This window comes from Rhinolophus hipposideros (genome assembly GCF_964194185.1).
Source record: "Rhinolophus hipposideros genome assembly, chromosome: 5".
Lineage (NCBI taxonomy): Eukaryota > Metazoa > Chordata > Mammalia > Chiroptera > Rhinolophidae > Rhinolophus > Rhinolophus hipposideros.
This window is the reverse complement of record NC_138051.1, coordinates 81,008,997-81,034,928: the sequence shown is the minus strand read 5'-3', so window position 1 is coordinate 81,034,928 and position 25,932 is coordinate 81,008,997. Positions and strand designations below refer to the sequence as shown.

The window sequence follows — 25,932 nt, the reverse complement described above, 5'->3', positions numbered from 1 at the left end:
AATCCCACCCACTGACATGCCAACAGCAATCAAGGCTCAACTACAGCAGGAGGGCACACACAACCCACACAAGGGACACCCCTGGTGCGTCCGACTTAGGTGACCAGAGAGACTGTGCTACTGGACACCACAGGACACCTACCACGTAAGGCCACTCTGCAAAGACTAGGAGACATAGCAGATCTGCCTAATAAATGGGAGACACCAAAATAAGGAGACAAACATGTCCCAAATGCAAGGACAGGGAAGAACTCCAGAAAAGATCCAAGCAAAATGGAGGCAAGCAATCTACCAGATACAGAGTTCAAAGCCCTAGTTATAAGGGTGCTCAATGAATTTAAGGGGAGATGAACTCAGTGGAAACTTACACACAGAGAGAGAAACCATACAAAAGAACCAGTCAGAAATGAAGACTACAATAACTGAAATGAATACATTAGATGGAATCGACAGATTATATGTAGCAGAAGAGTGATCTGTGTTTAAGACTGAGGCCACATTCCAAACATTCCTTCATAGTTGAATCTCAATTCCTTAAAATTCATTTAATTTTAAATGCTGCTGTGATAGAATCACATAGTATTTAAAAGCAAACTAATGGTTTAACTTCCTCCTTCCTAGACAGTCCAGCCAATTGTATGCATTTACTTGGTCCTCCTGGTTTGGGTGTGTCTCAAATCCAGGTGGTTATCTTTTAAAGAGGTCCACCCACAGCATTCCTGACACACAAATCTGCCACACATTTATTAGATTAGGAGCTTTTAAAATTGCCTCACATTTTACTTTTATATTCAGTTGAGAGAAAATAGTTGAAATTATTTCAAAGTTGAGAGTTGGGTACTGGTATTAATCATAGTGTTCTTATGGCAAAATATTTTTAGATGCAATTTTTTAAAGAGATGATCAGAATGTTATTTTTCTTGTGTTGTGCTTTTTATTTCGTTTTGTCTGGCTTAATATTTATAATACTAATTTTTAAATAATTTTCTGTCTTCAGATATTGGCTCGTTTCTAATTATTCTCTTCTAACATTACAACCTTATTCCTGTGTAAAAATTTAAATATTAAATATTGACACAGACTTCTACCCCTTTAGGGAAGAGATTGGTGAAGACCTAAATCAGTTTTACAAATAATTTTCAATACTTTAGGCCATCAAGTTGAATCAGTACCAGCAGATTCCATGTATCGTGCCTATTTGAATGTCTGTCCTCTTTCTTTTTTTTTTTACAGTGAAAAATTGTTATATTTAGAATTAGCCAGCTGGACTCAGTTTAGATGATCCCAGTTTTATTGGCAACATCCAAAGCATCATACCGTGTTTCCCCAAAAATAAGGCCTAGCCGGACAATCAGCTCTCATGAATCTTTTGGAGCAAAATTAACATAAGACCTGGTCTTATTTTCAGGGAAACACAGTATGTAAGCATTTTACTTTTATGCATAATTAATTTGTTACCACTGACAAGAAAGGCTAGTGTGCACCATGTGTTTTCACAGGAACCCAATGCTGATGTTTGGAATACTATGAGTGCCTTTATTCTAAAACTGAATTTGCTTTCGATTTTTTATTTGTAAGCTAATAAACTGTTTTTCAGGATAATCTTTCTCTTTTGATTTGTATTTTTGTTTACTTTATTAGAACAAAGGAAATTATGTATTCTCTAACCGTAGTATTTCAGAATCTATTTCATGAAATCAAATAACAATAGAAATCAGTTAGGCATTGTTCTTAGGCAGTTTCTCTCCCTCTGTATTTCTTTGTTTGTTCTTCATCTGAAGCATATATAACTTATTTTTATTGAAAAAAATTATGCCCTGCTCAGATCATAATGGGTTTTTAAAAAACTATTAGAGAATTCTGAAGGTATAGTTTTACAAATCTGTGAGGACTTAGATTTTTAAGTAGAAATCTCTTATTGTGATTGAAATAAGCATTTTAAATCTCCCTTTCAGATTCATCATGTTACACAAAATGGAGGACTGTATAAAAGACCATTTAACGAAGCTTTTGAAGAAACACCGATGCTGGTTGCTGTGCTAACTTATGTGGGTTATGGTGTACTCACGCTCTTTGGATATCTTCGAGATTTCCTGAGGCATTGGAGAATTGAAAAGTGTCACCATGCAACAGAAAGAGAAGAACAGAAGGTAATTGTTTAGACAATCTTTAATTGTGTAAATGGAAGCCTTTTATAGAAATCTTGGTATTTTCTCTCATTTTTTTCTTTAGATTTTTCAGTTCACATTAAAATAAAAATATTCCAGATACAGTTAAATAAAAACATTCCACTAAGGAAGTTGAAAACAAGGTTAAAGGCATGAAGAAACTAAAGCATTTACCATGTTTTTAATTTAATCATGCAAGAACCTATTCCTATTTTATAGCTAAGAAAGTTAAAATTCACAATTAATGTTAACGCAGATGCCTAGTTTCAGAGCTGATGTGTGGACACATGTCTGTGAAGTGAAAAAACATTCTTTCTGTTCACAATACTGTACTGTATTCTAAGTTGTTTGTAGAGCCATCTGACAAGATTGTGTTCTTTAGAGCTCATGATAGGTTTTCCCATAGATACATTACGCATACATGTCTGGTTCACAGATAAGCTCCTTTCCCTAAAGCAAAATGTGGCTGACCTACTCTGGTTATAGTAGAAAACAAGAGAGGGATAATGCTATCTCTAGGGAGAAGAACCTCATTCACTCCATTTTCCTCTGTGTACTCCTTTGCGCCTCTAGAGTTTTGTACAATATACATTCATTACCTATTCTCAAAAATAAAAAGTTCTTTATTTGAAAATGCCTGATTTTACAAAACAACAAACTTGTTTGTTCTTGGCGTGTGAAGTATGGACAGGTTGTCCTCCAGCTCAGGGAATGGACTAGATTAGAGAAGGGGATCAGAAGTTAGATTCTTTTTGTCCATCATACCTCTCACTTTTGTGGGGTATTAGAGGAGAGAGGCAGATATGGTAGCAGCAAGGTCACCACTGAGAGAGGAGCCAGTAAACACTAGAAATGGATTGTAGTCATATGGAGGGAAGGGGAAGAGGGCATCCAGAAACATGGGAGAGGAAAGGACCTCACCAGCAACTAGGCGAAACCAACCAATATATGGATTGAAGATTCTGGCCCTGGGATAATCGAGGACCCAGGCATTCTTCTCTCTCATCTGAACCATTCTGCACCCTTCCCAGCAGCGGCACAAGTGGCCGTCTTACTCATTGCCCTGAAATGCCTACAAGTTAATTTCAGTAAGAAGGCATGTTTTTGAATATGTAATGCAAGCAAAGCGCTGCATTCAGCATTCGATCCAGTTGGCCGAACTAATTTTCATCAGTGAAAACCAGAATAAACTGAAAATTTCTTTGATTCTCCTTTTTTCCTACCCAAATAGGACTTTTGGGCTAGCGTGTATACACAGTATGTTGATTTTTTCTTTTTTTTTTTTTACATCCCTCCAGTATGGTTTACTCATTGTAACTTAGAGCTCACTATACACTTACTATGTTGTATGGTATTGCGATTATTTGCTTGCAGACCAATATCTTCCTACTAGACTGAGTTGGTGGCAGTTATGACCGATGGAAGCTAAAGTTTTATTCACATATTCAAACTAGAAAATCTTTGTCTTAGTGTCAATCCACTGTAGAGACCTAATGTAGAGGTGAGGGTGGGGGAAGTGCTGACTGTGATGTAGAGAGCATTCCTGGCTCAGGAGATAGTGCAGACAAGGGCTGAGGAGTGTTCGGGAGAACCTGGAATGTGGGTGTATGAGAAACGGTGTTTTGAATGTTGAACTAAGAAGTTTCGTAGGCAGCGAGGAGTCCTGGGCAGTTTTGGAGCTGGAGAATGACCATAGAGTTTGCCCACTGTGCTCTGTCAAGTGTGACCAATGAATGAGAATAAATAAGTAAATAAATGCCGAGGGTGCCTCTGAATTACTTTGTGAATGAGGACAGTATCTTTGGAATTTGTTTCATGTTTCAGGGTAAATGCTGTGTTTAAGTATTGGGGCGGGCTGTCTACCTGTACTTTGTGAGGGAATTGCAACATAGATTTCATTTTCAGTTTCTAATTTTGTTGAGGAAAAATAAACACTTCGAATTTAGAGGCCTTTGCAGAGCTCTACTGCAGATGTAGAACAAAAAAATAAAACAGTAGCATGGGTTAATCAGGAAATAATTCTTGAAGGAGTAGTAGGACGGAATATGTGGGACATTTGCCTCTACAGTTTGTTCAGAAGAGGACTGTACTAACTGGTTCAAATTTATTTCAATAGGATTTTCACAGTCAGTAACATTAGCAGCTAAAACAGACAAATTCTGCCATTTTCTTATAAAAATTCAGCTTTTAGAAGGAAAGGAGGAGTCCTCCAGCGTTAGTGTAGGTCGTGTGTGTTTTCCGATGCTGCATTTGGTGTAGTCAGGGGGAGAGGCAAATTTTTAAGTGTTACACTGGGCAGAGGTGAGGGAAAGTGCTTGCCTGGGCTCATGAAATGCAAATATAATGTAGCCACTTCCTCATTTCACTGAGTGAATGGTGTTCATAATCACCTCCTTATTTTCTTCCTCGTTGCATTACAAAGGAGAGCCCATTTTAACTGTTTATGCTACTTCTGCTTGACATGTTGCTTTGGCTACAACTTTATTAATTCATCTTATAAAAGATGAGTTAACATGAGTTCGTTGTATTTTATGTACATTGCATAGACTTCTTGGAATTCTTTACTGCTTTATCCTCTGTTAATACTGTAGTGCTGTTTTGGATGAGGGTGTTGTTTTTCCCACTCTGTGGTTTATTTCTTTTTGTTATGTGGGGTGAAGCTTGTAGTCCAGAAATGTGTGTGTGATAGGTGAAATGAAAGCTCGAATTAATGAAAATGTCCTAATATTCAGATAAGAAATACCTAGAAATCTGAGGAGTAACCAACTTATGGTAGGTAGTTACCACACACTTACTAAACTCTAAACTAACATTTTTCCCCTGCAGTTCCTAGTCACATATTCAAAAATGGGAGGGATAGGCAAGTGGGAAGGGACGTTATATGTCCACATCCTGGTATGTTTAATTTTTAAGATACAAAAGAAGGAAATGGAGTAAAATAATAAGAGTTCTTGGAAGGATTTTATTTTGGGTCTCCTTAAAAAGTAGCTTACTAAGAATATTCTGATAATTGTCACTTTAGCATTATCTTTGGAAACTATTAATGTAGTATAGTTGCCTGATGTATCAAGCTGGGGAATATCAACTGGTTTGTCTTTTTTAGTTCTATGGATTTGAAAAGAGCATTATTTTTCCATTGTTTTGTGGTTTGTGTGGAGCCCAGGCCAGTGGTCATCTATTTCTTCTTTTTTTGGAAAAGCTTTATTGAGATACAATGTACATACCATAAAGGCTACCTGCTTAAAATGTACAATCCAGTGGTTTATACAGAGGTGTGCAGCCAGGACCATAATCTAATTTTTATAAAATTTTTATCATCTGAAAAAGAAACCCTGTACCCATTGGCAGTTGCTCCTACCTTTCCATCCCCACCCTAAACAGCCACTAATCTACTTTCTGTCTTTAGATATTTCACATAAATGGAAACATACAATGTGTGATCTTTTGTGTCTGGCTTCTTTCTCTTGACATAATTTCAGTACGTCTGTCCTTTTTATTGCTGAATCACGCTCCATTGTATAGAGCAGTCATCTATTTTTATTTACTCCAGGGATTTCTCACTGGTAAGAAGCAATATCCAAAATGAGCCCTTTCAAAGAATTTTGTAGCACGTTATTACCACTTTACCTTTTTGCACTGGTGACATTACTAGCTTTGCAAGCTTCCTCGTTACCTCTTGGGCTTTTTTATTTGCAGCAACAGTGTAGCTTTTTTTTAGCAAGGCATTTTTATCTTTTTCTTTTTAATTTTATTGGGGGAAAGTGTGTTTCTCCAGGGCCCATCAGCTCTAAGTCGCTGTCCTTCAATCTAGCTGTGGAGCTCCAAGTCAGCTCAGCTCCAAGTCTGGTCGCCATTTTCAATCTTTAGTTGCAGGGGGCTCAGCCCACCATCCCATGCAATTGAACTGGCAACTTTGTTGTTGAGAGCTCATGCTCTAACCAACTGAGCCGTCTGGCCCCCGTCGTTTTCGTCTTTTGCATCTTAAGGCATCACTTTCTTCATTAGGTTTTCATTGCATGCAGCAGTTTGGAACTGCTTTTTACTATTAACTGAGAATGTAAAATTTTAAAGAATTTGTGCCCTGTCTGATATCCTAAGTCATTCCAAGTTTAAATTGAATGCTGTTGGGTGTTAAACTGGTGAACTAATTTTAAAACGTGTATTAAAGTAAAAAAATAAAGTTAAAAATGATCCTTGAGTTCATGGATCCCTGAGACTATCCATAAGCTCAGCGGTTCAATTTAAGAAACCGTGTTGACGTTTGCTTAGATTTTAGGCTATATTTTGGCATTATTTATGTTTTTCACTAAAGCATTTTGAAAATGCCACGATAACTATGGTAGTAAATAACTGAAAATGTAAAAAAGTGATCTGCTGTACTTACATCTGGCCATGGAGGAGAGCTTGTTAGAGATAACACATGATGACTGGCCAGTGCTCTGCTTCTATTTAATACACAGCCGGTTCTGACCATTGGATTCTGGTGAGTCAGCTTTGCAACAGTTTGTCCTTCTCTACAGAGCTCATTCTCAGGAGCACAGACACGTTATTTCTCCCATCTTAGAAAAAAACATTTTTTCTCCTCTACTACTCCATTCATTCCTCCTTTCTGAGCAAAATCCCCTGACATAGCTGTTTCCAGTGTCTCACTTCCCACTCTACTGAACCCACTCCAGTCAGATTTTCCTCCCACCACTTCTCCTAAAATGGTTCTCAGGGTCACCTGTGACAAAATCTTGCAGTTCTTTCTTGGCGTTTACCTTGTTTGGCCTACCTGCAGCATGTGACACCATTGATCTCTCCTGGAATCATTTTGTTTGCTTGGTTTGCAGGACATTATACTTGCCTGGTTTTTCGTCTGCCTTTCTGGCTGTTCTCTCTCATTCTCTCTTAGTGGGTCCTCCTCATCTGCCCAACTACTAAATGGTGTGGATGTGGCATCTGTACTCACTCCCTTGGTGATTTCATCCATTGTCATGGCTTTGAGTACCTTCTGTATGCTGATAACTTCCAAATTTCTATGTGCCATTGACTAACTCATTGTTCTCTAGATCTGTACATCTAGCTACCCACTGGACCACTCCACGTCGGCATCTCAAACTTTCCACGTGTAAAAGTGACCTGAGATCCCCTCCCGACCCGCTAGCCATCTTCTCCATTTCCATGAAGGACAGTTCTCTTCTGCCAGTTGCTTAGGCTAAAAACATTGGAGTTATCAATGATTCTTCTTTTGTGTCACACACCATATGTGGCCCATCAGCAAATCCAGATTCAGCCACTTCATATTAACCTCCATTGTCACCCACACATCGTCTCCTGCCACTTAACTCCTCACTCACCTGCTCCAGTTGCACGGCCTCTGCAGTTCTGAACCACCCAGTTCTCTCCTGCCTCACTGCACGAGAGCGCTTCCTCCAGCTAGTACCAGTGGTAGTTATCTCACTTCCTTTTGCTTCTTTATTCTCCCTTGGCCCCCCAGCAGGATTTTAGCCTGACTCCAGAATTTTACATCCCCCTTCCTTGTTTGGTTTGTTTTCATTAACATTTTGCACTATCTAACATACCTTATGTTTTATACATTTTTCGCATTTAGTATCAATTGTTATCTTTTTGTTTATTACTGAATACCCAGTGCCTAGAAAAGTGCTTGGCACATAATCGGCATTTAGTAAATGTTTAAGATATGAATGGTATTGTGAGTGGTGGTAATAATAACAATGAAGAGTTTTGAGTCTTTTGAAGTAATCAGGTGTGTGTGTGTGAATACATACACACGTAGAAACACGTAGATCACTGTGTTTTAGATCTAGGGAAAACAAGTGTCTTTAATCTTGAAATCTCATCATATGCCTTCATGGACAGATAGAATCAGCAAGGAAGTGGCTCCTGTCTATAGCATTAAAAACGGGACAGGACAGACAGTATGACTTATGAACAGCAGGAAAGCTCTTAATCATAGTTCGAAGATTTTAAAGTCTAATAACCTTTCACAGATATTTCACCTAATTTCCTTCATTAAATGGAGGCAAAGACAGCATTGTTGGTTTATAAAATAAATACTCCTAGCTGTAGAATGCTTTTTAACCATAAGATGACGATTTTCAACACTTCTTCAGGGGGGAGTTATTTTGGATTTTAAAATTCTCTTAAAGTTTTGAAACAATTTTGTCATGTATCTGCCATTTCTCTATATGTCTTATAAGGTTATTTCCTTCTCTAGCAAACACATTGCCAAAATAAAATTTCAAAACGCTGGACTTTTTTTCGCTAGCCTGCCTTAGGTACGCAGTATTATGTTTATCGTCATCAAATGTCTTGAAGTATTTCATCAGTGCTGTAGTAACCCACAAACAGCATTTGTGTGTTTTTTTTAAAAAAAGTTTCACATCTTGCTCTTGCCGCGTGCTGGTGTTGGAGGACCCTCCCTGCTTCAGATTTACCAACAGCATGAATCAAGAAAAGTTAGCCAAACTTCAGGCTCAGGTCCGGATAGGGAGCAAGGGTACAGCTCGCAGAAAGAAGAAGGTGGTACATAGAACAGCTACAGCTGATGACAAAAAACTTCAGAGTTCTCTTAAAAAACTGGCTGTGAATAATATAGCTGGTATTGAAGAGGTAAACATGATTAAAGATGATGGGACAGTTATTCATTTCAACAATCCCAAAGTCCAAGCTTCCCTTTCTGCTAACACCTTTGCAATTACTGGTCATGCAGCAGCCAAACCAATCACAGAGATGCTACCTGGAATATTAAGTCAACTTGGTGCTGGTAGCTTAACAAGTCTTAGGAAGTTAGCTGAACAGTTCCCTCGGCAAATGTTGGATAGCAAAGCACCCAAACCAGAAGATATTGACGAGGAGGAGGAGGATGTTCCAGATCTCGTAGAAAATTTTGATGAGGCATCAAAAAATGAAGCCAACTAAAATCTCTCTGGATTTTGGAAGCTGGCATGGACTAGATTTAACAGATCAGCTTGTGGTTCCAAAGTTTTACAGACACGGAGAACATCAACTGTTACTAGTTCAGTAATATAAATATTTTGTATATTAATAATGCTGTTTGTTCAGCATTTTTTTGTCATTTGATTTTGCATTTTGCACTTCCTCCCAGGATCTGTTCTTTTGATCAAAATACGAAGTATTGATGCAGTTTGAGGGTGTTTTGATTTTTGACTCTTGGCTTTTTCTTTCATTTTTTTTGTTTGGGGTATTTTTGGTGTATGTATGTGTATGTATGCGTGTGGGTATGTGTGTATACAGTGGAGAGCAAATTGGAAAACAGTTCTATTTATCCTCTTCCCCCAATAGAAATAAAACAAATCTTTACATTTAAAAAAAAAAAAGTTTCAGTTTCATATATAGCCTTCAGTTCCGGTGGCTGAGTTCTGAGACCCCAGATCTGCAGATAGATAAGTATCAGCGCCATCAGACAGGTAGGTTTGCTTGTCATCGGATGTCAGGTTCAGTAAATTGGGGTACGCCTGCTTGAGTCAGGCAGCTCAACACACTCTGTCGCATAAAACTTTCAGAATAAATTGTATGTCATGAAAAATATTTTTTTTTGTATAGAAAGCATGAGATTTATTTAATTAGAATGCACTTATTTTTTAACCTTTTTGTTGGATACATATATAAGCAGTATACACATGTATAACACACATCTGGAAAGGTTAATAAAAGGTAAATGTGGCTATAATGAGCGCTTATTTAAGTAAGCAGCCATGAAACTACCACCTGAAAAGTATCACGCTACCATCACCACAGAAACCACTCCCCCCATGACCCCTTCTCAGTCATACCTTCTCCCTGTCCCCTGAGGTGACCATCATCCTGACTTTTCCTCGTGGTTTTATCACCTGTATATGCATCTGTAGACAACAAAATTTAGTTAAACCTGTTTTTGAACTTTATCTACATGGATTTATATTACATATATACTGTGTTGCCCCCGAAAATAAGACCTAACCGGAAAATAAGCCCTATCATGATTTTTCAGGACGACATCCCCTGAACATAAGCCCTAATGCATCTTTTGGAGCAAAAATTAATGTATGTAAGACCCGGTCTTATTTTCGGGGGAACACGGTATATGTGTTGTGCCTTCCTTTGTTTACCCATCGTGGGATTCAGCGGTGTTGTGTGTGTCTGCTTCATTTGTCAGCACTGTGCGGACCTCATCATACGAGTATACCACAATTTGTTTATCTACTCTAATATTGATAGACATTGAGTTTTCCCCCAGTTCTTGCCAGTGATAATAAAAGCTGCTATAAACATTCTGGTAAGGTTTCCTAGGCGTGTATACAGGAATTTCTCCAGGCTTAGAATTACTGAGTCATGGAGTATTCATGTCTTCAGTTTCACAAGAGAGTGCCAAACTATTTCCCGAAGTGATTGTACTGTTTTATACACCTACCAGCTGTGTTGGAGGATTCTTATTGTTCCACATCTTTACCTATACTTACTATTGTCAAACTTTAAAATTTTTGCTAATCCAGTTGTATGTATGACCAGTACCTCATTGTGAGTTGAGTTTGCATTTCTCTGTTTCCCTATGAAGCTCAACACCAGATGCTAATGGTCATTTGAAGTACCTGTTCCGTGAAGTGTCTATTCACATCCTGTTTGTTTTTCTGTTGAGTTTCCCTTTTTCTTAGTTTGTAAGAAATCTTTATTCTAGAAGACATTTTGCAGCGATCTTCTCCAATTTTGTGGCTTATCTTTTCAGTCTATGTATAGTGTCTTTTGATGAACAGAAGTTCTTTTGAAGTAAGCAAATGTTCAGTCTTCTTTTATGAATAGTACTTTTTGTACTTTGTGTAAAATATTTTTCTTTCCCAAGCTTGTAAGTATATTTTTCAATTTTCATTGTTTTAATCAGTAAATATTACATTGAATCATACGAAGTTGCCAATATTTGATCGTTTTTTGAACTGCTAAAATGACAATTTTACAGGATTCAGTCTAATAAAATAAGGTAAAAAAGAAAGGGCATATATCTGGACATAGTATGGCTTTTTAAAGAAATTTAGTTATGTAATATCAATGGTAAGTTCAGTTTAGATTGTGATGGAAATTGTTAATTCTTCTCAAGAAATTGCTTCCCTACCTTATGACTAGTACCTGTTTTTGCATGGCCAAAAACGGGGCTTTGGGAAAGTGGAGCCTTGGCCCTTGACCTCAAATTCAAAATGAAACGTTTCCTCAGGATTTGGTCATGTATCTCACTTATTCCATATGGCTGAAAGGCAGAGTAAGTGTTATACATGCTTATTCAGCCACTTTTCTGTATGGATGTAAATGTCCACACATGGCTCCCATTACTCAACTTTTCAGGGAAAGCTTCTTTGTCCTAGAAGCTATAGTCCCTTTGTACAATAGACTGGAGTTTAGCTTGACATTTGGGAAACTCTGGATTTGTAGTCACAGCTTTGATAGCCTGACCCTCACACTGCAGTCAACTGCGTTTCGGCTTTTACTCCTCTACCCCTACTGTAGTGCTTGCTTAGTTTCCACTAACCTGTGATGGGCAGGGTTTTTTGTTTCATTTTCTCGTGTTTGTGTTTTTAAACTGGCTGAAACATTTGATATATGATTTTCAGTAGCTGAATTCTCTTGTGGAGAAAGATAATTTATTGATTGGAGGATTTGTACATGTCATCGCTCCAAACCATTGTGGAATTTGATAATTCCCATTTCATTTCCAAAAGTTGTCTTTTCTAAGAACCTTTACTTTCTCATGTTTCATTTTCCCTCTGCTAATGTTAGTGGCATTAGAGGTACACTTTTTGTTGGAGAATGAGGGTGGCATTTTTCATAAATCAAGTTTTGGTTACATACACTAGGTCACAACACTGGCTTGTAATTAAGACTAGCTGAATTGTCGATGCCAGGGTGCCAGGCCCACTTATGCTTCTGCTCACTTCCCTTATGCTCATTGCATGCGAAACAGACCTGTGTCCTCAGCAGCACTACATGTTACGTATCGGGGACTGCCAGCTTCCTTGCCAGTGGTTGAAGTAGAGTATTTTAATGTATACCTGGAGCCTAATATGGAAGGAGGGGCAGAACCACTGAAAATAATAGAACCCTTTTGCTTTGCTACTAACTATGGAAAGGTATGGATAGACTGGACTTGAGATTGAATTATTTCTTACTCCACTAAGAAATTTCCAATAGAGAATTTTTTTTTACTTTTTGCTCTTGTTTTTATAGAGGTAGAATTCACATAACATAAAATTAACCATTTGAAAGTGTACAATTCAGTGACATTTTTAGTTTTACATTGTGGTGCAGCCATCTCCTCTGTCTGGCTCCAGAACGTGTCATCGCCCCCAGAGGAGACTCCTGCCCACTATGCAGTCACTCCCCTTTAGCCCCTCCCCTGGTCCACTGTCTCCAAAACCTGCTTCTGTCTCTACGGTTTTAACTACTCGTATTGTTGATATTTCATACAAATGGAATCATGCGATATGTGACTTTCTGTGTCTGGCTTCTTTCCCTTACTGTCTTTGAAGGTTGTCCACCTGGAGCATGTGTCAGTGCTTCATTCCTTTTCATTGTTGAATGCTCTTGTATCGTGTGGCTAGACTGCATTTCGTTTACCCGTTCACCCATTGACGGACATTTGGATTTTTACCGCCTTTTGGCTGTTGTGAATAGTGCTGCTATGAACATTTGTGTACTTGTTTAAATATCGGGATTCCATTTTGGAGGGTATATGCCTAGAAATAGAATTACTGGGTTGTAATGGAAATTCCATGTTTACCTTTTTGAGAAACCACCAAAATATCTTCCATTGCCGCTGTACCATTTTACATTCCGATTAGCAATGTATGAAGGTTTTTCTAAAGGTCTTATTGTTGTATATTTTACATTTAAAATTTTGAGTAATTTTGAGTTAATTTCTGTATAAGATGTAAGGTTTAGATCAAAGTTGCCTTTTTTTTCTTTTTCTTCGTGGATATCCGATTGCCTCAGTGAGAATGAGCAAAGCTATTTTATGATTTTGATTTGTTCTTTAAAGACTTAATACTGACTGCTAGAGTTAGTTTATTTTTACATCCCTCCCCCTCCCCCGCACTAGGCACAGTAGGTCAGGGGTGGAACTTTAAATCATTCTGCCGTTGAGAAGGCGCTGAAACATTTCTGAGCATGTTTTCCAAGCTTTTCATCCGAACATGAAAGCAGTGATTGTGTGCCTCGAATGCTCACTTTTGAGAGAAATTTTGTCCTTTGATATATTGAGATTTGTGCCCTAGACTCTTAAAATAAATAAAAGTTATTAAATTAGAACTGGTATTGAAAATTCTTTTCGGAATTAAAAATAGGGCCCAATTTGGAATAGTGCTAGAGTCTTAGTTTCATCTATATCACTGAATGGTGACTTGGATAAATATTATTCTTTTAATCTACAAAATACAGAGAATAACTGATTAAATATTTATTTCCCAAAAATAATCACAAAGAACGTGCTTTTGAAACAGTCAGGTTTTAGTGGCGTGAACCAAAATGACTAAAGTTGTTCAAGCAAACAGGGAGTTAGGCATTTAGCACATAGTGGAGGGTCTGGAGCAGTGACGTTCGGGCCTCCCTCCCTTAACTAAGCAGCCACCCCAATTTAGGAAACTGGTCCTGCCGTGAGTACTGCGGTTGCTGCCGTCACAGCCACTCCTCACCCACAAAACTGGCGTGTAGGCCGTGGACTGTGGAATCCAGCTGGTGCCAGCATCGTGAAGTCCCCTGAGAGCTGGTCTCCTACACTGGTGCAAAACAGTCCTCTGCCTTCCACATGTGTGTGCTTCTCATGGTAGAAACTGCCACATCCACAACCCTCTCAGGAGGGTACCTGGAAGTACGGCTCTTAGCCTTCCGGCTGTGTGTGTGTGTGTGTGTGTGCGCGCGCGCGCGGGCATGTGTGCTTTAGAGAGTATTTCAGGTTGGTTTGATTTAGCAGCAGCACAGAATGGCATTTGGGATTAGGAGCTCGGCCTTTGGAATGAAAAGACCAGGATCAGTTCCTGGCTCTGCTTCTGACTACTTCCCTAACTGGGAAAGCCATTTTGCCTTTTTGAAAATAGGAGCGATAGCATCTGTAAGAGGATACAGGTATAGTGAAGGGAAAATATATGTAAAGCACTTGGGAACTCTTGTTGCTATGAGTGTGATTATTTATCATCTTTATCATCATATAAAAATATTTGGACATCTGTGTTAGCCAGAATTGCTCTTAACAAACATACACAATTGTTCCAAAGTCACCTTCTGAGAGTGGAAAATAAGACCTAGCCAGACCATCAGCTCTAATGCGTCTTTTGGAGCAAAAATTAATATAAGACCCGATCTTATTTTAATATAAGGGTATTTTAGAATAAAGACAGGGTATAATATAATGTAATATAATACCTGGTCTTACATTAACATATATATTATTATATATAATAATTATATTAATATATATATAAATAATATTAACCTGTATATTATTATATATAATAATATTAGTATATAATATATAAGACTGGGTCTAATATTAATTTTTGTTCCAAAAGATGCATTAGAGCTGATGGTCCGGCTAGGTCTTATTTTCGGGGAAACACCGAAGCACCCAGCCTGCCCCTCTGTGATCTTTAGGCCTGCACAGACACTAGATGAGATGGTACCTATTTATTTTGAACAGTATAGGATGTTTTCTTAGAAAACTCACATCAAATAGGTTAAACATAAAGGCTATTTATTGGCTTGTTATTGAGATGACCCCACACTGCTTTTGGTAAGGTCTTTACCCATCCCTAATGAACAAATCCGGGAATTTGAATTTTTGTCTTTGAGGCTAGAGGCTAGAAGTCACTTACCTGGTGAGTGCTTCAAGCCCAGCCATCCAGAATGTAGTCTCAACTAGGTATTGTTTGTCTCTACTTGCCTTGTGTCATGCTACTATTAGGTTGGTGCAAAAGTAATTGCGGTTTTTGCAATTATTTTTAACATTTTAAACTGCAATTTTGCACCAACCTAATATAATGGGGTTTGTGAAGAGCTTCAGAAAAAATGTCCCTGAAGAGCGCATCCATAAGCCTTGACCCTGACTCTGTGATTGCTGCTCACCTACCAGTTAGGCACTCGCTGTACGTGTTACTTGCATTGTGACTGTGTGTGCCTCTCCACGACACTAAGAGCCTTGTGAGGGCGGAGTTTGTCTTACTCCTTTTATCCCCAGTGCCTGGCTCGGTGCCTGGGAAGTCCTGCTAGTGTTTGTTCAGTGACTGAGCAGATGAGTCATCTGTTGGCCCTGACGGAAATCATTTCACAGTGACTAAACTGAGGAGGAAGAAGAGGGGGGTGAGGATGGGAGTGGGCTGTGGGGAGGAGGGGAGGAATAGTGAGGGTGTCGTTGCTGGACAGAGGAAGCTATCTTGTTCTTTATTGTATCCTGAGTCTAGCAGAAGAATCCGGTGTCTATTGCGTGTTCATTAAAAGATACTTGAATGAATGAATGAAAAGGCAAGTCCTGTAGTTTAACCCCAGTCCTAGCATAAAGTGTGTGAGGTATTTTTGGAAACAAATATTCCTGTTGCCTACAACTGGAACCCCAAATAGGGATTCTCTCTTGTCTCCTTTCTCACTTCATTGCTAGGCTGCAGGGAGTTTGGTTAGCTGCCCTTCAGATCTCTACCAAAAGTTCGAACTGCGGTCCAAGCCACTATCCTGGAATTTCTCTGGGGATAAAGGAAGCCTCTTATTCTGTCCCACCTGCTTTTGGTCTGACATCCCTCCCAGTGTCAGCTTCACTCTGCGAGTTGCATCTCAGGGACTTAATTGTCCTGTCATTGTAAGGATGAGGAGAGGTGGTGCTCCCTGACGTTGGCAGTGTCTGTTGAGGAGCTGGGAACCCATGCCTTCCCTCCTAACCACAGGCAGCTTTGTCACTCCTTACCCAAAGCTCTGCCTCATTCTAGCCAGCGGCCTTTTTTCCGTCTTGAGGTTTGATAACCTTTCTGGTAGATGGGACCAAACTCTTAAATATTGCTCTTTGTTGCTAATAAAAATTTGTCTGTGATGGAGTAGTTCTTTCAAGTATTTGAGTCAATACATTTAAAATGAATGTGCAGTGTTTTGAAAGGTTGTAAAGAAATGAGATAGGGAAGAGTTGGTACTATTTACCCTATTGAAACAGTATTAAGGATTGGAGGAGACGTTGGAAAATAAATGCATGGTGCTTAAGAGTCACAGGAAAGTCCTTAATTAGAATTTGGATGTCTCGGTTTCAGTTTTCATTCATCCAATATTCTTGTTGAAAGAGAATATTATCAAAAGGGACATATTACTTAAGTAGTAAATTTCCAGTTGTTATAGACAGGTTATTTATGGCTGTCTTCTCATAAAGAAATGTGAGAGATAGTATCAGGTACTGTAAATTCCTAAGAGTGCTTTCTGACGGCTAGGCTTTTTGTAAGGAAGTTTTATCTACTATGAATGAGGCTTACTTAGTAGGCAGTTTAGAGTCCAATGGCATAGAAGGTTGTTAATTTTAATATTAAAGTTTTATGTAGAGTCTTCTTTAGCAAAGAAAATCTTTTATAGAATAAGGTTAACCTTTGAATGTTTTTCATTAGATTATTTAGCAGATAGATTTAGATTGGCACCAAGCCAGGATCTGAGAGCTAGAAGCTCAGTGGTTTGCTGACTATAGTAAAATTGGTACAAGTGTTTTTTGTTTGTTTGTTTTGTTTTTTGTTTGTTGGTTGGTTTACCCATTACCTAGGTATCTTTCTATAATCTACATCTTAGTGTTTCTTGTTTATCATTTTTCTTTGAATTTGTTTCATTTTGGTCCTTGAAAACATGCAGAGAATGGAATCTTAAATTTGGAATTATTTTTTTGTTTGTTTGAAACTGGAGTTCTAGGGGTTTTTATGGCATTTCCCCCAATCCGTATTTTATTGGGGGAGCAAAAGAGTGATCTCTGTGGGTTTATTAAGAAGGAAAAACATTTCATGACAGAATTGCCCAACTAAGTTTTTTATTTCTATGAGGCATACTTTATTAGTTTAATGTTTTGGCTCTACATTCATCAGTCAGATAGTTATTTGTAACCATTTCTTATATGCAGCCATCAAAGCTATGGGACTTTTACTGATTAAGAGTTGTTTTAAAATAGAGTTGATGTCTTTCAAAAAATTTTCTACATCAGTTAATTCAGCATAATTGACCTCTCTTTCTCAAGTGCTCCTGTAAGATGTAAAGGGAAGTCGTAAATTTTTAAAAAGCAACTCAATTAAATTTATGGTATTTCCCCATTTGTTGGCAGGACTTTGTGTCATTGTATCAGGATTTCGAAAACTTCTATACAAGGAACCTCTACATGAGGATTAGAGACAACTGGAATCGGCCCATCTGTAGCGTGCCTGGAGCCAGGGTGGACATCATGGAGAGGCAGTCTCATGATTACAACTGGTCGTTCAAGTGAGTCTTGTTTGGGAACCTAATTCTTAACAACAACAGAAAAAGAATTTCTTCACACTTCAGAAAATAGCCTATTGCAAATTTGACAGTATTCTGTCAAAATATCAGTAGAAGCTGGAAGCACAGTGCAGCATGATTAGCTTCCTTGCTTGTTGTTCATTGTTACTGAGATTTTTGTTACTTTGATACTCTGCTGGGTTACAGTTGAAAACAAAATTTGACCAAAAAGAAGAAAGAAAAGAAAAACGGTCCTTTCTGTTATGCTGCTTACCAGCATCAAGCGTCTGAATTTATTTCTGGATATTTTGATTTCTCAAATGATTCAAGGATATATGGAGTATTTGTACTTAAATGGATTGAATAGTTTAGAAATTTTTTTATAGTCAACATTTTATTTTGTGGTTTAGATTGTTCAAGTATGACATGATTGCACTGTCATTATAAAAAAAAAAAAAAGATAATATAGATAAACTGAAAGTCCCCCATGCAGCAAACCACTGTCCCCCTGCATCTCTGCTCCCCCACAAGTCCTCGCTCCCCAGGGGTAACCATTGCTATCAATTTGTTGAATGTTATGCCTCCAGGTGTTTTCTGTGTGTTATGTATGTAGTATAGCTACCAGGGTTATACACAGGTAGCTTTTGATGTACAAAAATGGAATCATACTCTAGAAAACAAATTACATCTTGCTTTTTACCTGCTGCTGTATCGGTAACATCCTTCCTGTGTATATTCACACAAGCTCATTATTTGTAGTGGCTAGTTAGTATTCTATAGTACAGACCTATATAGTGTGTAGCAGGTTAGGCGGCATCAGCTTGTTGTAAATAACCCCAAATCTCAGAATTAAAGAGCAGCAGTTTATTTCTTGTCCACATTTCATGTCTATTTTAAGTTGGTGGGGCCTCTGAACCATGTCGTCCTTACTTGGGGGCCCTGGCTGCCTGAGCTTCCATTATGTGGAATGTCACTGGTTTGTGTGCCTGCAGAAGGGACATAATCTATTGCAGTGACTCTTAAAGGATCCTTATGCATATATCTTCTCAGATGTGTGTGGGCATTGCCGAGTCCGAGTGTGTATGTCTTTTAATGGCTAAGTACTGCCAAACTGCCTTTCCAAAAAACGGTACTGACTGATATTCTTATCTACACTGTATGAGACTGTCCTGGCCAATACTAGATGTGGTCAGTTTTTAAATCTTTGTCATTATTGGTAAGTGAAAATTGGTGTCTTGTTTTAACTCCCATTTCCTTTATTGGTAGTGAGCCTGAGCTGCTTTTCATTTAGACCATATTCTCTCTCCTTCCTGTATGTGGTGCTTCCTTTTGTATTACCAGTACATTTATTATCACATGTAAGTATCTGACTTGCTCATGAGTTTCATGACCTCTCATGCTATTGGAAAACAGGTACACGGGGAATACAATTAAAGGTGTTATCAATATGGGTTCCTACAACTATCTTGGATTTGCACGGAATACTGGATCATGTCAAGAAGCAGCTGCCAGAGTCCTAGAGGAGTACGGAGTTGGCGTGTGCAGCACGCGGCAGGAGATCGGTGAGTGTAGGCTGGGTTGGGTCAGCTCGTGTTCTTCACTTTCTTTGCTAAGGAGTGAATAGTACTGATAGAGAACTAGCCTATTAGGTGTCCAAATACGTACTCTGCCGTATAGGTTAGGTCCGGTAAAGAAGGCTTTACTTTGCTGAAGTGGTGGGTGATTGTAATGCTTTTAACACATTTTGAGACATAGTTATCTTTTCTATTATGTTATACATACAGAATATATCTGGTTAAGTTCCATAGGTATTTGTTCATTTATAATTTTAATGATTTTTGTAAATGATAGTAATTAAGAGTGCCATTTACCAGTATTGAGCCTATGAGCAAATGAGGGTTAATCTGTTTCCATACTGGTAATTTGGGCCTAATAATAATTCCTACCTTACAGGCCTGTTTCAAGAATTAAATAAGCCAATTCATGTGAAGTTCTTGTAACATGGTAAACACTGAATAAACGCTAATTCTTATTATTAACACAAGTCTATAAAATGTAAAGTTAACAGATTTAGAGACAGATTTAATTTATTTTAGTTCATAGGAAGATTCCAAATTCTTCCATTTTGTTCCAGAGAACTGATAACCATAGAAGTTATAAGGCATCTTTCTGGATATTTATTACTGTGAATCACACCAGAACTTGATGGATTAAAACAACAGTTTATTGTTATTTCTCACAGGTCTAGCGATTGGCAAGTACAGTTAGGCTGTTCTCACTCAGCGTCCCCAGTGATGTGGTTAGGGGAGCACTGATAACATAACAGTAATCATACTTACATCTTTATGGTACTTTATATGTTATAAAGTGCTTGAACATACTGTCTCCTCACAAAATGTCATGCGGCAGACAGAGCAAATGTTACTATTGGTATTTAACAGACAAAAAACTGAGGCCCAGAGACGTTAAACGAGTTGATTAAGCTTTGAAGACACATGGTATCCAAGTTCCGCAGTCTACTTTCTGAGCATCTTCTCTGTTTGCATGTAGCCAGTATCACTGATCAGTGTTGTTTGACCCTTATGGATTTGGGTACTGATGTAAAATCACAGTGCAAAGTTACCAGTCAGATCAAAGTGAGGGAGGGTGTTATTTAACCTGTCATTTGCTGCGTAACAAACCATCCCAAAACTTAGTGACTTAAAACAGAAACATACATTTATTGGCTTGTGATTTTGCAATTTGGGAAGGGCTTGTCGTTGACTCCCCTCCATGTGGGGCATTATGACTGAGGCGGGAGTATCCAGGATGGCTTCACTCACGTGTCTGCTCCTCACTGGGTGGTGGGACCAGCTGAGGTGTGAACCCCCACTCCCCTTAGTCCTTTATTCTCCAGAGCTCCTCTCTCTCTCTCTCTCTCTCTCTCTCTCTCTCTCTCTCTCTCTCTCTCTCTCTCTTCCCCCCCGCCCCCACACACACACGGTCTGTCTTTACAACAGGCTAATGAGACTTTTACACGGCAGCTGACTTCCAAAGTATAAAAGCAGGTATTGCCAGGCTTCTTACGGCCTAAACCTGGAACTCCCATGTGTGAACAGGAATGGGAGATCTTGTTGGTAACCCTCTACAGAAATTCCACCACAGGTGCTGAGTCTTACATTATTCAACTGTTGCGTTCTTTATGAACCATTACCTTAGTCTGAAGAGGTTTTAACATGTGGACTGTGATTTCTTTTTATAAAGTAATGAGGGCTTCTTAAATTTGGGGTTTGGTGGTAATGACTTTATTAACTTCTTCACACAGGGAACCTGGACAAGCACGAAGAACTAGAGAAGCTTGTGGCAAGTTTTTTGGGAGTAGAAGCTGCTATGGCCTATGGCATGGGATTTGCAACAAATTCAATGAACATTCCTGCTCTTGTTAGCAAAGTAAGACTTAGTCGGTCATTAATGAAAATTACTTTGATTTTATGAAGCATTTAGAGCAAGCCTGAAGTTATTATAAACTTTAGGCCAAACACAGTTTACCCAAAGATGTCTCTTGTCACAAATTTTTGCATAAGTATATCCCATGGAGACTTCTGTCCGTTGAAGTTTTCTTGGTAGACCCATGATCCTTTCCTCTTCCAGTTGATGACTCTTGCCTTCTTTGTTTCATATGGTTTTGAAGGGATTCTACTAAAACCTCATAAAAGGCTAAAATTATGGAAGAAAGTATCTTTAGTTTGGAAACTTATTTAACAGGTGGTTTTTCCTAAGTAGAAAAATATGAAAATACATTTCTGTTCTCACTGTAATTCATGTTGGTTGGAGATATATGGGCAGAGTATGTGTGTATGTGTGAGTATATACATATGTTAATTAACATAGGTTAAAATAATAATACAGGTGCAAAGTAATGATATATACACAAACACACATTGTGTGTGTCTGTATTTTATTTTCTATGGGTAGAGTTGGTGAGGGGGTAGTAGAAGAGAGAAGAGAGAAGAGATGTTGTAAATCACATTTTAGCAGATTGGCGCTATCAGTTTGAAAGGTTCCTCAAGGTTGTTTATTCTAATTTTAACATTGGTATCTATGAATGGTATATTAGCAAAATCAGGGATTAATGAGTCAGAAGACTTGAGGTTTTGTTTGGTTGGTTATATGGTCAGATTTAGCTTTAGCTATGTGACTGTGAACAGTGTCACCACCTTTCTGAGCCTCAAATTTTCCTTTGTAAAATGAAGTACTTGGATTAGGTTAACCCTAAAGTCCTTTTCAGTAATATAATTATAGGTTCCCAAGGAACAGATGAGGCTAATAGAAAACAAATAGCAAGAGAGGAGATTCGAATCCATTTATATTCCTACCACATTAAATGTAAATGGTTTATACATTCCAAGTAGAAGACTGTCAGGTTAGATAAAATTAATTAGGTTTCCACCAGAAACCTACTTTAAATTAAAGACACAGGCAGGTTAAGAGTAAAAGAATACAAAAAGATATAGCCTGCAAACAATAATCAAAAGAAAGCTGGAGTGACTACATTAACACAAACAGGAATTTCAGAGCAAGATATATTTAGGGGGATTAAAGAGGAACATTGCATAATAATAAAGGAGGTTATTCATTAATAGGACGTACAATTTTAAATTAATAGGCACCTAATAACAGCGCTTCAAAGTACTTGAAGCAAAAATTAATGAGACTGAAAGGAGAAATAGACAAATACAGAAGTGTAATTATCGATCTCAATTGCCCACTCTGAATAATTGATAGAACTAGAACGAAAATCAGTGGGGATATAGAACCCTTGAAAAACACTATCAACCAGCTTGACCTAATTGACATTTATGAAACACTTTACCCAACAGCGAAGCGTTTACCTACCGATAGACCATTTTCTGGGCCATTAAACAAGCCTTAATAAATTTAAAAGAATAGAAATTATTTAAAATGTGTTTTATGACCATAATGGAATTAAATTAGAAATCAGTAACACAAAGATATCGGGAAAATCCTCCAATGTTTGAAAATTAAACAACACATTTTTAAATAACCCATGGATCAGAGAAGAAAGGCAAAATAGAATATACTTGAACTAACTGGAAATGTAACATCACAATTTGTGTGATGAAGCTAAAGGAATGCTCAGATGGAAATATATAGTTTTAAATGCTTATATTAGCAAAAAAGAAGCGTTTGAATCAGCTATCTAAACTTTTACCTTACAAAATTAGAAAATGAGCAAATTAAGCCCAAAAATTCCAGAAGAAAGGTACAATGAAAGTAAATGCAGAAATCAATGAATTAGGAAATACACAATAGGAGAAGTCAGTGAATCAAAAGCTGATTCTTTGAGAAAATAGATTAAATTGATAAATCTCTGGCCAGACTCGTCTGGATGAAAAGACTTGAATTACCAGTAGCAAGAATGAGAAAGGGTACATCACTATATTAGGGTTTCCAGGTAGGAATTCCCACCCGTTCTCAGGAATTTTTTTCGCTTTCCCATTCCTGAATCCCGAGATATAAACTGTTTTCTTTTCTCCACAATGAATTGTTTCCATGAAGTGACAGCCGATACTACCAACCACCTGGGTTCAAGGAGCCGATTTTCCTGATTTCCTGACCAACTTTTCTGGGGATTCAGGAACAGAAAAGCAAAAAAAATTCCCGAGAACGGGTGGGAATTCCCGCCTTAGAAACCCTACTATACTTCTTATTAAAAGGATAGTAAGGAAAATATGAAGAACAACTTTATGCCAGTAACTTCAACAACTTAGATACAACGGACAATTTCCTTGAAAGACATAAATGTATGGTTCTTTGACTTCACATTGATTTAATACATTGTGTCCTGCCTTTTGGCATTATAAACTTGAGATGCTTATTTGGAATTTCTTAGAATTTTTCACATGAGAGCGTTAAATGATTTTTTTCGGCTTCCCCTGGTAGCTCACAAACTCTTAACAATCACTATCTGGAATTAGATTTCTTATGTACAGACATGGAAGATACTATCTTAATTATCTTCCAAAAAACATAGTTGAAATATTATTAAATATTATTTAATCATTAAAGGCAGCAAAGAATCCAGTTTTACTATGTCTTTGAATCTGATATACGACTGATATATGAGGTGGTTGATTATTCAGCTTAAAGGCAGGGAGAGCGTGTGTTCTGGAAGCAGAAGCCTTGTATTGAGTCACTTCCATGCTTGTGACTTGTACCTCCTGTGAATGGGCGTTTCCACGTATGTACAGTGGGGAGAATAATAGTACCGACCTCACAGGTTTGTTGTGAGGATCAAAAGTAATACGTTTAAAACCCTTAGCGTAGTGCCTGAAACATACCAAGCACTTAGATGGTAACTGCTGATATTTAATATTTAGTCTTGAGCAAAGTGTATACTGGAGCCTCATAGAAAATTAGAAGGAAAAAACAGATTGATGATACATAGAAATGGTGAATAAGGCTATCTAAAAAGGGGCTGATAGCCTTATTCACTTTTCACTTATTCACATTTTATGTCCACAAAATTTTGGACATAATTTTTGTGTCCAAAAAGAACACAATTGGATTGCAGATTTTGCCAAGAAAAACATTAACTGGGAAAGAAGAAAATAAAATTATGTAGAGTGAAGGAGGGGATCCTTTTAAGGTATAGTGGAATGCCAAGTGTGATTAAGTAAAGGATTTGAAGACTTAAAAAGAAATTCAGCTTCTCTGCATTTTTTTTCCAGTTTCTCTCATTTTTTTCAATTTTAACTTTTTTTTCTACAAAATTAAATTTAGACTTACAGAAGAGTTGTAAGAGAATACAGAGAACTCATACAAACCTTCATTCAGTTTCCCTTTGTGTTAATATCTTATGTAATAGTGGAATGTATATCAAATCTAAGAAACCAACCTTGGTACAATACTATTAACCGAAGTACAGAACTTATTTCAATTTCACCAGTTTTTCCACTGATACCATTTTTCTGTTCCAGTATCCAATCAAGTATCCTCTTTACATTTAGTTGTTGTATAAGTGTGGATTCATGAATATTTTATTATTGGGTCCAATAAGATATAATTGTCCTTAAAGGTTTTAGCATTTGGTAATTTGTGTAACTCAGCCTTTCCCCCAAGCATCTTACTTTCCTGTTCTGTGTTTGTGTTTTTGCAGGGCTGCCTGATTCTGAGTGATGAACTTAACCATGCATCTCTGGTTTTGGGAGCTAGACTCTCAGGAGCAACCATTCGAGTCTTCAAACACAACAGTGAGTTTGTTTGTTGTGGGATTCACTGCTAGCCTTAGTGTTTAATAGGCTTTGAGTTAGTGGCAGTGGTAACTTTAGTTATGTTAATATTAGAAAATGTAAAGGAAGCTGAAGTAGCAACATTTAAAATATCCTTCTGGTCCAGTCCTTTAGAAGTTATTTTCTTCCTCGTTGTAATAAAAATAGAGGTTGAAGGAAGCCTTTTGGTTCACATATGACATTCTCCTTTTATTTGACTTTCAACTTTTTCATCTTCCTTGTGCACACGTCATTTGTTCAGTATGCATTTACTACATGTCTGTAGGGGTATCTTGCCAAAACACTGAAGGTACTGAGATGAACAAAGCAGGGTCCCTGATCTCCAGAATCTCTGAGACTATAGACAAACCAGTAGTTAGAATACAATGGGGCAGATATAGAAGCACAAGTATGAACAGGTGCTCTTAAAGCCCAGAGAACGGTGGCAAGCACTAAGCCAAAAGTTTCTCCCTAAATAGAAAGAAATATCTCTATGTATTATTAAAATAATTATTTATAGTAAAAATTCATAACTTTCTTAGTTGAAACAGTCACATGTAGGGAAGAAAGATTACCAAACTATCTTTAATGTCATCTTTTGCCAAAATGTGTACATGTACAGAAAAAACTCTACAAGCATATATGCCCAAATGTTAGGTCTGTGCCCCCAGATGGAAGGTTTATGGGTGGTAATAATTTTCTTCCTTTTCTCTTCGTCTTGCCTAAAATGTTTTACAGTGAGAATGGTGCAAACTGTATTTTGTTTTATGTGAATGGGATATTAAACACCATTGTGTAACCTCTTTTCTTACGACACATTGTGGACTTTGTTTGGCAATACATGTGACTCTTCTCCTATAATGCTAGGGTGGCGGTTGAGTCTGGAAGTGCCCTTATTTTGTCCATCTCTCAGTTTGGACATCAAAGTTGCTTCTAAATTTTTCTACTAGAAACGGCACTACCTACCTATACCCACATTTTCGCTCAATGGTCTTAGTGCCTTGGGGTAAATTCCTAGCAGTCTTAGAATGCCT

At 37.8% G+C, this 25,932-nt stretch overlaps 2 protein-coding genes across 2 annotated transcripts in view; both read left to right on the top strand.

Annotated features, from left to right (window-relative positions):
* Nucleotides 1–25,932, top strand: part of SPTLC2 (serine palmitoyltransferase long chain base subunit 2) — an 88,341-nt gene that overhangs the window by 17,589 nt on the left and 44,820 nt on the right. Inside the window, exons 2-6 of the mRNA XM_081049826.1 lie at nucleotides 1,956–2,150; nucleotides 17,476–17,630; nucleotides 19,041–19,189; nucleotides 20,932–21,056; nucleotides 24,787–24,880. Of these exons, the coding sequence (XP_080905952.1) occupies nucleotides 1,956–2,150; nucleotides 17,476–17,630; nucleotides 19,041–19,189; nucleotides 20,932–21,056; nucleotides 24,787–24,880 (718 nt within the window). The remainder of the gene's footprint in view (nucleotides 1–1,955; nucleotides 2,151–17,475; nucleotides 17,631–19,040; nucleotides 19,190–20,931; nucleotides 21,057–24,786; nucleotides 24,881–25,932) is intronic.
* On the top strand, nucleotides 8,560–9,179 carry LOC308498238 (transcription factor BTF3 homolog 4-like). Its single transcript, XM_081049827.1, has one exon. It carries the CDS (start codon nucleotides 8,616–8,618, stop codon nucleotides 9,090–9,092), a length of 477 nt encoding a protein of 158 aa, XP_080905953.1. The 5' UTR covers nucleotides 8,560–8,615; the 3' UTR covers nucleotides 9,093–9,179.